Source organism: Oryzias melastigma, linkage group LG23 (genome assembly GCF_002922805.2).
Source record: "Oryzias melastigma strain HK-1 linkage group LG23, ASM292280v2, whole genome shotgun sequence".
Taxonomy (NCBI): domain Eukaryota; kingdom Metazoa; phylum Chordata; class Actinopteri; order Beloniformes; family Adrianichthyidae; genus Oryzias; species Oryzias melastigma.
Window position 1 is genome coordinate 19,225,045 of NC_050534.1, and position 13,167 is coordinate 19,238,211.

General features: G+C 42.5%; 1 protein-coding gene across 3 annotated transcripts in view; it reads left to right on the forward strand.

The window, feature by feature from the left end:
- tmcc3 (transmembrane and coiled-coil domain family 3) overlaps positions 1 to 11,344 on the forward strand; it is a 58,357-nt gene extending 47,013 nt beyond the window's left edge. For 2 of the 3 annotated variants that reach the window (XM_024289970.2, XM_024289978.2), the window contains exons 2-5: positions 4,055 to 4,222; positions 5,647 to 6,422; positions 6,676 to 6,811; positions 8,302 to 11,344. In XM_024289970.2, the coding sequence (XP_024145738.1) occupies positions 4,055 to 4,222; positions 5,647 to 6,422; positions 6,676 to 6,811; positions 8,302 to 8,607 (1,386 nt within the window). In that variant the 3' untranslated portion in view covers positions 8,608 to 11,344. Of the gene's footprint in view, positions 1 to 4,054; positions 4,223 to 5,646; positions 6,423 to 6,675; positions 6,812 to 7,586; positions 7,659 to 8,301 lie in introns of those variants that run through there. The other variant, XM_036210204.1, reaches the window with a different exon arrangement.
- The last annotated feature ends 1,823 nt before the right edge of the window (positions 11,345 to 13,167 follow it).

The following is a 13,167-nucleotide window of genomic DNA, read 5'->3' on the forward strand; positions in this document are numbered from 1 at the left end:
GAGCTGAGAATTTGATAGCTGAAGTGTTGCTATGGAGCAGAAGTTTTCTGTTAGGTTAAGGGGTGTTACGACTGAGTCTGTAGTTTTTTCTCTTTTTAAAATGTACTGTAAAATGTGTTTATTATTTTCTGTCAGAGTGCAAAACCTTCTGTCTTTTTCTCCTGTCGTTTTTGATTGCTGATTTTCCTCAATTGTCCAGGAGCAATTTTATTGGGAAAGGATTTGCACGCAACATTAATTTGCTGAGCATCTTAAGGAAAATTTAACCCCCAGCTGGTAAGCAACAAAGTGGACTTTTATTTGGATAAAAAAAGCTACTTTTACAAAAGAAGGAAAAGCCCCTAAATAATGCTATGCCCCAGTCTGGGGGATTTTAAAATGACGTAACATAACAAAAAAGAACAAATTATCATCTCAGGGACTCAAAAACTTTCACAGTTAAAACTGAACCAAACCATTAAAAGAAGCCAAACAAACAAAGAAGCAAACTTTTGAAAACTAGCCACTAAACACTCTTCATAAACAGAACAAATCCAAGACAAGCCCCGTGTTTGTTATCCCCCAGTCTAGTCGATTGTACCATAGAAAACAAGAACAAAAAGTCTCAATAACTCAAAAACTCTTACAATACAAACAACTACCTAAACCATACAATGTAGTCCAACAAACAAGTAAGCAAACCTCCAAGCCATTTATCATAAAATAAAGAGAACTAGCTACCAAACAGTTCATAAGCAAAACAAATCCCGGACAAGCCCCCAAATAAAGTTAAGCCCCAGTCTAGGGGATGACTCAAAAAGTCTCACAGTGAAACTCAACCAAACCATATAAAGAAGCCCAACAGAAAAATATGCAAACTTCCGATCCATAAATCAAAACATGAAGAAAACTAGCCACTTAGCACAGTTTACAAGCAAAACAAATCCCGGACAAGCCCCCAAGGTTCAATCACCTAGACTTGGGCCCGTCATGAACTGTTGGGTTTCTGCTACAATCTAGAGAAGAAACCCCCAGATTAGATGACCCTGCTGTGCTCTCAGACATCTGAACGAGCTCTCCTCTAACTCCATCTGTGTCACATGAAATGGGTTTATTTCATTTGATTAAACTGAATCATCTTTTAGGATCGTCTTCCGGTTTAAGGCTGTTTTTGCATCTGTTTAACGGAAAAATCATTTGAGATGTAGCAGTCGAGCTGTGACATTCTGGACTTAGATTGATGGTGTTTGCACACATGAAAGCTTTCACATTTAAACACAGAAAGCTGTTAATGTTGATGGATTACCCATCTAATCCAGAAGGGCTTTGCTGTCTTTTCACGCCCGACTTACCTGCTGGGAAAAATCTCATTTGCTTTATAAATAAAGTAACTATCAGTTTTCTCAGAAGAGATTGACTTGAAACTTCAGAGCTTGAATATAAATTCCTTCAAGCTGAGGTCTGGAAACTGTCCTTGATTCGTTGTGAAGACCTTTGTCTTAAGGAGGTTTGACCAGATGTCTCCTCTGCTTAGAATCCTCCCAGACTTCTGGACTTTATCAAAGTTCTCCTCATTCTCAGATTCTTTTCATTGTAGGGATCCAGATGTATGTGTCTGAGTATGTATACTCGTCTACTCCTTACATTCCTACAGACTCAGTTTGACTGGGTCAGAAATTCTGAAAACATCTTGATTTAGTTTGTTTTACATTTGAGAAAACCGGATGACCTGGAAACTTGCAGCAGCTGCCCATAGGGGGCAGAATCTCCTGGAACCAGCCTTCACTGAGGGGAAAAAGCATGACAACAAATCTCTTCCCGTCCCACTAGACTAGACCTTCATCTGTCATGAGAGTCGGTGCTTCCTCCCTACAGCACATTAGCCAGATATTTTCCAGCCTTTTTGTTCTCCTACTTGTATGTTTTGTTCAGAAAATCCATCTGGACTCACACTGTAGGAGAACAGCACCAGGCCCATGTAGGAGTCTGATCCCACCGTTGCTTGTTTGATTAGCACCACTGTGGCCGTTTGCTCCTCCCACAGGAAGCAGACTTTTAGCTTTGCTTGGCGACTTTCATTTCCCTGGTGTAACTCATAAAATGTCACCAGATTTTTAATCAGTTCTGTCAGTGATGATGGAAAACTGGAGTCCGAATTTTGTAGCTCATAAAGCTCTAAACTCTTGTAGTCTTTCCCACAGCTTCAAGAAACTCTTCAAATATGTTTGTTTTTTGTTAACTTTGCTATCTTTGGGCTTTCAAAGTAGCAATCGGTGCGGCCGCTTTAAGAAAATAACATATGGATTTACAACATGCAATTTTTTAGAACAAGTCAAATGTGGTGGAAAGGATCTAGTAGTTTTTCAAAATAAAACTTTCTTCAGAATCAGATTGGAAATAAATTGGACAAACATTTGTGTTTTTTCTCTGTGATCCAGTACCAACTGTCACAGTACCGGTTGTTGTAATCTGTCTCTTGGCCATGACCGTCTTGAAAGAGACCTGTGGATCTCAATGGGACTTTAACTAATGGTTAAAGTCGCAAATATGCAATAAACCACTATGGTTCCAAAATTTCTTCAGTGTAGGATCTACTTAAAAGCAAATACATAAGTGATTTTTTTTTTTTACTGGAAATTTATTAAGGTATTAAGGAGTTAAATAAAAAAAAATAATTTTGCTCCTGGATAGAATTTTGATTCTGTAATTCAGACATGTTTCAGGTTAATTTGAATAAATCTTGATTTGACCTTGTTAACTTCAGGAAGCTTTAATTCTGTTTTTCTGTCCAACTTCAAGTTCAGCAGCTTGATTATCATTTATGAATGAGTTCGAGGTTTGTTTCTTCCAAATGTCTGTGAGTGTTATTAACTATTTAGGTTGCAGCCTGCTGAGTTTCTACAAAGTAAAGCAAATCAGTTTCTTTACAAACAAACAAACTGCCATGCAGGTTAGATTTCTTCTTTCAGGCTATAATGAAGGGATATTGTGGATTCTAAAGGTGAAGAAAAACATTAGTTTGTCTTTTAGATGTAAAATAGTAACACTTTCATTTGGTTTGCTGGTTCCTGAAGTTCTACACAGGTGTGGATTTGTGTTTGACCTTCTTGTCAATCCTCTGGAGTCAGAAGACGAGCGGCGACTGCGTGATGACTTCCTGCGTTTATGATCGCTGACTCTGCAGGATTCTGTGAACCTAAAACAGACGTGAGAAACAAAAGCCAACCAAAGCCGCCGCCTCAGGGTTTGTCAGCAGCTCCAGGGCATCGGTGTGCTTTGCTGCCGTGGCAACCACATCTTCTAATGGTTTACATAATTGTGTGCTTTGTGTCGGCAGAGGGAACGGAGGGCTCTGCGGGCTGTTTGCGGCCCCGGGACCCTCGACTGCTCCTCTAAAACTGTCAGATCTTCAGGATTTACGTTTTCAGCTGCTGCTTTTCTCTAAATCCTCTGGAGAATCGTTTCTTATGTTTGATTTCCTGTAGCTCTTGAGTCACTCTTTGAGTTTCAGGACAGAAATAGGTTTTCTCTGCAGACGTAAACCGTTCCTTAAACATCACCAGCTCCATCTCTCAGCAGGATTTAGTCTGACTTGTCTCTGAATTTTCTGTTTCCTGCGACTCCATTTGTTGTTTGGTTCAGCAGAGTAAATATCTGCTGTGATGATGAACTTTCAGGCAACCTCTGAAGTTTGAGTCATAGCATTTGCTGCAACAGAAACGGTGGTTTAATCAGCAGACGTGCATTTGCTTTGTCAGCGTGCCGATGAGCCTTTTTCTGCAGAGTTTCGCTTTTTGCATCATTTGTTTTGCTATTCTGTGATGACCCGGCTCCACAGAATCAGCCAGAGCAGCTAATTGACTGTCCACAGATGCAGGCAGCCAAGAAAAATGAGCCCACGCATCATCAAAGTCCTGAGGGGCACAGCACTGCAGAACATCTCCATGTTTTCTGCTGCAGCTTTGTGAACATCCCAGAATCCTCCAGTGTTGGGGCCATCCCCTCCGCAGGTTTCATGAAAGCTAAACGTGTTGATCCATGATGCCATGTAAAACCATGCCTCCTGTGTCCTCAGGCGGACCGTGGCAACGATGTCAACATCCTCAGCATCCCGGTGCCCATCCGGCGAGGCGGCTCCGACTCCAACTTGGACGTGGTCAACAGCTTCGGTAATAACGGCGTGGGGCTGGACTTCACGAAGGGAGCCCTGGGCATTGACAGCCTGCAGCAGAAGATCCTTAAGGTCAGCAGAGAGTCATTCAGTTTTTTTTCTCAAAATAATATTTTTCACACATTCATTTATCTTCTTAAATTACTTTTTGAGGAAAAATAGGAGATTTTAATCATTTTTTTCAGCTGCTGCTAATTCCGCAAAGATTTGCACCTTTAAAACTTTTACTCAAATCCAATTAAATAATTTTCGTTCATCAGATTTGATGCTGTTTGAGCGTCTAGTTTTCCTATTTGAAAGGAAGTTTTCCCTCTTGTTTGCTGCACTGAAAAAAGAGGTATCGTATAAACAGGAAAATAACACTAATCTAAGAAGAAAATCACTAATATGATCACTTTAACATGAAATCTCAGAATAAAAATTTGAAATCTAGAAACAAGAAGTTTCACACAAGCATTCAGAAAAGGAAAAATAAATAAATGAATAAAGCTGCAAGTGGCGCCACCCACCCCCGCCCTTAGTAGCTGGTCTGCTGCTACATGTCCCTCCCCCGCCTCTTCTGCCTCTGCCACCCAGGTATAAATTAATGTAAAAAAAAAAAAATTCAAAATGGGGTCTTTTTTGTTGATTTATCTCCATAGCAACCATTTTATTTTTTGGTCGCCTGGGGGTGAGGAATAAATATTTGTCATTTTTAGAAGATTCTGAAAAGGCAAGTTTTTGGATTTCCTTAGCAACGGAGGGGTTTTTCGGTGAACGAAGAGATAGAGAAAGAGTTGAGCAAAGGGAAGTTAAAACAACTTAAAACCTGGTCAGATATTGTTAATGTTAAAAAAAAAAAAAAACAAGGTTTTAAATCTTTAAAAGTATCGTCTGCAGCGTGGAAGCAGGTTGAAATCTTTCAACAGAACTGTTGGAAGCAGCAGTTTGGTTTTTAGTCACTCATCAGTTTTAATAAATATCCTCCTGTTGGTCAGCTGGATGCTCAGAAACATTCACGGTTGTTGAGCAGACGATTCTATTCAAAGTGAATTCCAGTTCAGTGGATGGAGGTCTACCTGCACTGCCCAACAGTGACTGTTCATCCTGGGAATTGAACCTCTGACTGGCTGACCATTGATCTACAGCAACCCTCAAACAACATGCATTTTCATATTTTGTGCAAACATAAAACTCTGCATTTACAAAAGATCTTTAAAGTCATATTTTTTCCTTACAGTTATTTCCTGTTTGCTTGGTATTTTTCACAATAAAAGCTTTTCCAGTTTTCTTTTTCAGTCTCTGTTTTTAGAGGGTCATTTTTAATGTTTTTTAATAATATATTGAGTAATGAAAAATCAAGAAGACTCATATTTAGATGTTTTATTTAAAAAATCAATTAATGAATTGTTGTTTGATTCTTTAAAAACAGCATCATTTGATTGGATGATTCTGTGCAGAGATTAGATTCCTAACTTTTTACTAAAACTAAATTCTTTCTTTTCTTTGGTTCAAAGGTGACAGAGCAGATTAAGGTGGAGCAAACGGCCCGCGACCAGAATGTTGCCGAGTACCTGAAGCTGGTGAACAACGCCGACAAGCAGCAGGTCTCTCGAATCCGTCAGGTCTTTGAGAAGAAGAACCAGAAGTCCGCGCACAGCATCGCCCGGCTGCAGAGGAAGCTGGAGCAGTACCACCGCCGCATGAAGGACAGCGAGACCAACGGCAGGCACGCCCACAAAGACGGCGGCACCAAAGAGTCCGGCTCCCACAGTAAGGAGGGCAGCCTGCGGGACGTCAGCGCCAGCGGGCGGCACCAGGCGCTGGACAAGGTGAGGACCCTCGGGCCTGGAGTGACGCTCTCGCCGCCGTTCTTCCTCAACAAGCCTCGAGAGTTCGCCAATCTGATCAGGAACAAGTTTGGCAGCGCCGACAACATCGCCCACATGAAGAGTTCCATGGAGACGGGGGCGGGGCTGCAGGTGGAGGGCGGGGCCCGGGGCCTGAGCGGCAGCGCCAACACGGTGGCCAAAGGCACGAAGTACCAGAGCGACGACGAGTGCTCCACCGGGACTTCTGCCTCTGCGGACTCGAATGGGAACCCTGCGGGGGGCTCGGGGGCCGGCTCCGGGGGCCCCGGCAGGTCGGACTCCACCCTGGTGGAGGTGCTGGACATGCTGCGGGAGATCAGGGAGGCTCAGACGCAGCTGGAGGACGAGATGGAGACGCTGAACACGCAGTTCAAGCGGGACTGCAGCTACTTCACGCAGGTGATGCAGGAGGAGCGCTACAGGTGAGAAGCCCCGCCCACATAACCTGCACAACCGACCTGTCTGATCATTTGTGAGCATAGCGACACATTTTCACTGAAGCAGTTGAAGCTAAAAATAGAGCCTCTGGATGAAGTGTTGCTAAGTCAACCGAGGCCAGGAGGGTCCTGCAGTTCAGAATCTGCTGCCGTCTCTGCTCCACAAACACTCAATTATGCATCTGTGCTCTCATCCCTTCACTGCCTCCCACTCTGTGTGGGCGTGTTTTTCTGCCAGGTACGAGCGCCTGGAGGACCAGCTGAACGACCTAACAGAGCTGCACCAGCACGAGACCAGCAACCTGAAGCAGGAGCTGGCCAGCATCGAGGAGAAGGTGGCCTACCAGGCCTACGAGAGAGCCCGGGACATACAGGTGAGGTCGGACTCCACCTTTAGTGGGTCGTGGACCAGTCTGCATGAGGCTGAAGTCATAACGTTTTAAGGGCACAGTTTATCCTCTGTTAAATAATATTATAATTTTTGTTCACTAGATTTCCTGCAGAAACCATTAAAATGTCATTTAGATCTTAGTGCTGCCACAAACGATTATTTTAATAGTCGACTAATCACTGATTATTTTTTCTGATTAGTTGACTAATCGGGTCATCCATAAAGTGGATGTAAAACACATCTTAACCATCATTAGCTTTAAACTAACTAAAAATGAGATATGTAGTATTACCTGTGATAATGCTAGTGTAAATTCCGTGAGCTGAACTTGGCCGCTGAAGATGCTGAAATTGATTGCTAAAAAAGCTGAAATTGCTGAAGCTGATAGTCTGCTAAAATGTTAGTTAAATGCCAAATTAGCATAAAAAACTGAAAAGTTATCCAAAACAGCTAGCATGTCGCGGAAATATTAGCTAAACTCCAAAATATCTTAAAAAAAAACCAAAAAAGCCTAAATTAGGCAAAATAGCTAGCATGTAGCTGAAATATTAACTATACTCCAAAATAGCCTAAAAATCTTTAATAAAAAGTCCAAATAGTCTAAAAAGCTAGCAGAATACATAATAACGTTCAGCTTTACTACACTCTGTCCATATAATATAAAGTAACGACTAGTCGACTATTTTAAAAATCGCTTAGTTGACGATTGTGGTAACCCTATTAGATTTTCTCTTAACTTTCTCTTCATTTTCTCTTAGCTGTCAAAGTGGAAGCTACAAAATCAGACGCCAACTTCAGCCTCATCAAACTTCTAAGGTGCAACAAATACAGACAAACAAATTACTAAAACTGGCATTTTCTAAATATAAAATAATCGGTGATTTGTCGACTTTTAAAATAATCGTTTTTTGCAGCACTACATGCTTTTATTTTAATTTACAAAACGAATCATAATTGATCCAATAATTGGTTTCCCAAGCTCTAATTATTAATAGAGATAAATCTTGACTGAAATTATTTTAAATTCTTAGGGTTTCTTAGTATTTTTTGTCAACAGAATGAAAAAATAAAAAATCTGAATGTGAGCAGAAGGACCATAAAAGTGAAATGAAGCTGTAAACTGAGACATGAATGTGTCTGTTACAGGAAATAATCAATTCTGATGTATTTTTCTCAAGAACTTAAAACATTTTCATAATTTTATTAAGTAAACAGACCAATCTCAAATCACAGAACAGACGAAGTGCTTTCTCATTATAGAAATAGTTGATCTTTGGATGTTTGGTTCTGATCCAGTCAGTTTGTGTGTGAGAGGACCGTCTGGTTCTTCTGCAGCGTTTTCCCTCCTAATCAGATGAACTCATTTCTGATGCGGCTGATTTGCGCTGTGATTCAGCTCTTCCTGTCCAGTGGTGTCAGGTCTCATAACCCTGCTGTGTTGTTGTGTGTTGTTGTGTGTTGTTGTGTGTTCAGGAGGTTCTGGAGTCGTGTCAGACTCGCGTCTCCAAGCTGGAGCTGCAGCAGCAGCAGCAGCAGCAGACGGTGCAGCTGGAACACACCGACGCCAAAGTGCTGCTGGGGAAGTGCATCAACATCATGCTGGCCATCGTCACCGTCATCCTGGTCTGCGTCTCCACGGCGGCCAAGTTCACCGCGCCGCTGCTGCGCAGCCGCCTCCACCTGGCGCTCACCTGTGTGGGCGTGTCTGTGCTGGCGCTGCTGTGGAAGAACTGGGAGCACCTGCAGTGCGCTCTGGAGCGGTTGCTCCTCCCACACTGACCCACCCGCGGGACTGGGCGTAAACCTGTACATCGCCATGGTGACGAGGACGGGGGAGGAGTTCACATGTAGCCTTACCCCTCCCCCATGTATTCTGTGATCCAGGCTGGAACGGCTCGAACCGATTGGACAGCAGAGCGTGTCGTGTCCACCAGGGGGTGCTGTTTGCTCCAAAAACGCGAACTGGCTGCTCAAGAATCGCTCCTCACAGCAGAGACGCCGCTCCACCCGAACGCCGATTTCAGTTGCGTCAACATTCCCGCCATCGTTGGCGTGTGAGACGCACGTGCACTTCATCTGTTCTGTCTGTCTTCTGTGTGTCGTCTCTACGTGAAAAGTCAAACTTTCTTGGACGTTTTGATTACATTTTTCCAAGTGTGAGCAGAAGGGAAGCGACGTCTGAAGATCTGCAGAGTCAGCATTTTAGTCGGGGATTTCTCCAAAACCTGCAGATTTTTAAACTGTAATTTCTCAAAGATCCAAACTGCCACTTCTGTCAAACCCACCAGATTTATCTCCTGCAGAACTTTGCTGTCTAGCTCAGCGGTTTACATGGCAGACCTCAAAGTTTCTTAGAATCCCATAAAACTTTTTTTTTTACTGAGCAGGTAAAGGGCGTTTGTGAAGAAAAACGTGCTCACGGCTGAATCATTTCCCAGAATGTCCTAGACGAGCTTCTGAAGGTCTTTGTGTCACTCAATGTAATATTTCTGTTTTAAAGAAAGAGAAAAAACTCTTATGACGAGGAAATGTGTTTTTTTCTTTTTTTTTGTTATGCAAAATAAAAGCAAAAAAAAAAAAAACATTTTTCTAAGTTGGAAATAAAGAGAAAAAGTCCTCTCATTCAATTTTTTCTTTGTTAAAGGGCCTATGCCATGCTTTTTATTAAGCCTTTCAGAGTAAACTTTTATATATATTATCATATATTACCTTTGGCACAGTAATGAACAAATTATTTATGAAATATTTGTTATTTTCATGAACTCCTTTCCTACCAGGAAGTAAAATGACTCATCCCAGAGGGTCCGTCTTTTGCCACTTGTGGGCGCCGCCCATTCCATGACATCATCCAAGAGCCGGCCTTGGCAGCGTGTCTGCATTTCACCCACGGAAACCAACTACATCCGAACTTTTGCAAAGATGGCGATCGCTACACTGGTTGTAGCGATGGCCGAGACTAGCGGATGAGCTGGCTGATCGGCGAATCTAGCAGTGACGTTAGCGAATGAACACCGCTAGTTTAGCGGCAAAGTTAGCAGCTAATTTCTACTAGCTGAATGGTGAAGTTAGCAACTGATTACCAATAGCTAAGTGGCAAAGTTAGCACCTTACCACCACTAGCTAAGCGGAAAAGTTATTGGCTAAGCACTACTAGCTGAGCTATGAAGCTAGCGACTGATTACCACTTGCTGAGCGGCAAAGCTAGCTACAAAGTTAGCGGTTGACCACTGCTAGCTGGGCAGCAAAGTTGGCTTAGTGGCAAAGCTAGCAGCAAAGTTTGCTGCTAATCACTGCTATGTGAGTAGCAAAGCTAGCAGCGGAGTTGCAAAGTTAGTGACTGAACACCGCTATCTGAACAGTGAAATTAGCAACTGATTACCTCTAGCTAAGTGGTGAAGTTAGCAGCTTACCACTGCTAGCTAAGTGGAATAGTTATCGGCTGAGCACCACTTGCTGAGCTTCAAAGCTAATAGCAAAGTTAGCAGCTAACCACCACTAGCTGAGCGGCAAAGTTAGTGGCTTAGTAGTGAAGTTAGCAGCGAAGTTAGCGGCTGATCACTGATATGTGAGTAGCAAAGCTAGTAGCTGAGTAACGAAGCTAACGGCAAAGCTGGCACCGCTAGCTTAGCGGTGAAGTTAGCAGCTGATTTCTGGTAGCTTTGCCATTTAGCTAGTGTAAAAGTAAGCAGCTGATCACAGCTAGCTAAGTGGCAAAGTTAGCGCCTGAGCACCGCTAGCTGTGGGGCAAACTTAGCAGGAGAGCACCGATAGCTTTGCTGAGCGACGAAGTCGGCGGGCATTTCACTGCTAGCTGAGTGGGAAAGTTACCGGGCTAGCACCGCTAGCTTTGCAAAGAAATGGTCAGTTCTGGCAGTGCAGACTCTACTTAACACCTGCTTGTTTCTGTGGGTACAGGAGGGGCTGGTGCTCAACGCAGGTTTTAAAGGAATGCTCAAAAATATGTCAACAGATCAAAATATTGCTTTGAGATTATTTATACTGAAGAATGAACATTATAATAGCTACATTTATAAACTCAAAAAGTAGATTTTTCATGGTATAGGCCCATTAAATTATGTTTACCTTAAGTGTGTTGCATTCAGTTCCAGTGGGAAAAAATAGATTTTCTCCCCACTGAAGCCTGGATTTTATTTCTTTTCGGCACCTGAACTCATTTTTAAGTTGATTGAGGTTCTGTCCACCTATAATGACAGATTTATGAGCCGTTCTCACCTGCAGGTGGAAGATATTGCTCTTTAACAGTGTCACTGCCTTGCTCATAAGTAGAATTTTCTCACGAAATCACCTAAATGTTTGCCCTACGGGAGCCAAATGCTGCATTCGGCTCCCGTAGGGCAAACATTTAGCCTCCTAACCCCAGAGAGGTTTGCTAATAAAAAGGAGTGATGCCTTCTCTGCTTCTTCTGGTGTGATGTTTGTTTGTCGAAGAACAAAACAAGAAACTGTCATGAGTTCCACGTCTTTCATTAAACTGTTTGCTTTATTTTTGCACTTATTCCTTTGTTTTATTTCTATTATCCTTTTTTAAAATAAACATTTTTATTTCAGAAACTGTATCTTTATGCATTTGAAATTGCACTTTTCTGTGGGATAACACTTGGAGATCAAACAATTTATGCATAGAACAAGACGGGTTTACTTTAATTAAAAAAAAAGCTAAACTGATTTGATTTAAATTAATTTAAATTAAATGGGGCTTATTTTTGACTAAGTTTTTTTTAGCACAAGTTAATTCAAGAAAAAAATCCTTAAATATTTTTGATGCATTAAAAACTGAATCCGTTTTAGTTCTAAAGAGCTGATAATCAAATATGTGGGAAACAGTGACATCTAGTGGTCAAATATGTATTTAAACATTTAATCAAGGGTTTTCATTTGAAATGCTTGCCCAAAGTTCTCTTGTATTCACCACTCCATTGAATGACATCGCACAAAATAGATATGATTCAAAGTTTAAAGCATTAAAAAAATAATCTTCTTCTTTTCCTTTCGGCTTTTCCCTTCAGGGGTCGCCACAGCGAATCAGTTCCCTCCATCTAGGCCTGTCTTCAGCATCCTCCACTCTAACTCCAGCCACCTTCATGTCTTCATTCACTGCATCCATAAACCTCCTCTTTGGTCTTCCTCTAGACCTCTTTCCTGCAGCTCTAGACTCAGCATCCTTCTACCAATATATTCACTGTCTCTCCTCTGAACATGTCCAAACCATCTCAGTCTGGCCTCTCTGACTTTATCTCCAAAACCTCTAACATGTGCTGTCCCTCTGATGTATTCATTCCTGATCCTATCCATCCTGGTCACTCCCAAAGAGAACCTCAGCATCTTCATCTCTGCTACCTCCAGCTCTGCTTCCTGTCTTTTCTTCAGTCCCACTGTTTCTAGTCCAAACAACATGGCTGGTCTCACCACAGTCTTGTACACCTTTCCTTTCATTTGTGCTGAAACTCTTCTGTCACACATCACACCTGACACTTTTCTCCACCCATTCCAACCTGCTTGCACTCTCCTCTTCACTTCTTTTCCACACTCTCCATTACTCTGTACTGTTGACCCTAAATACTTAAACTCCTCCACCTTCTTTATCTCTTCTCCCTGTAACCTCACTCTTCCACTCTGGTTCCTCTCATTCACACACATGTACTCCGTCTTACTGCGGCTAACCTTCATTCCTCTCCTTTCCAGGGCAAACCTCCACCTCTCTAACTCCACCTCCACCTGTTCCCTGCTCTCACTACAAATCACAATATCATCTGCAAACATCATAGTCCATGGTGATTCCTGTCTAACCTCATCCGTCAGTCTGTCCATCACCATTGCAAACAGGAAGGGGCTCAGAGCTGATCCCTGATGTAATCCCACCTCCACCTTGAACTCCTCTGTCACCCCTACAGCACACCTCACCACTGTCTTACAGCCCTCATACATGTCCTGCACTGCTCGGACATACTTCTCTGTCACTCCAGACTTCCTCATACAATACCATAGTTCCTCTCTGGGCACTCTCTCATAAGCTTTCTCCAGATCTACAAAGACACAGTGGAGCTCTCTCTGACCTTCTCTGTACTTCTCTATCAACATCCTCAAAGCAAATGTTGCATCTGTAGTGCTCTTTCTTGGCATGAAACCATACTGCTGCTCACAAATGTTCACTTCTGCTCTTAGTCTGGCTTCCACTACTCTTTCCCACACCTTCATTGTATGGCTCATCAGCTTTATTCCTCTGTAGTTACCACAACTCTGCACATCTCCCTTATTCTTAAAAATGGGCACCATCACACTTCTCCTCCATTCCTCAGGCATCTTCTCACCACCTAAGAT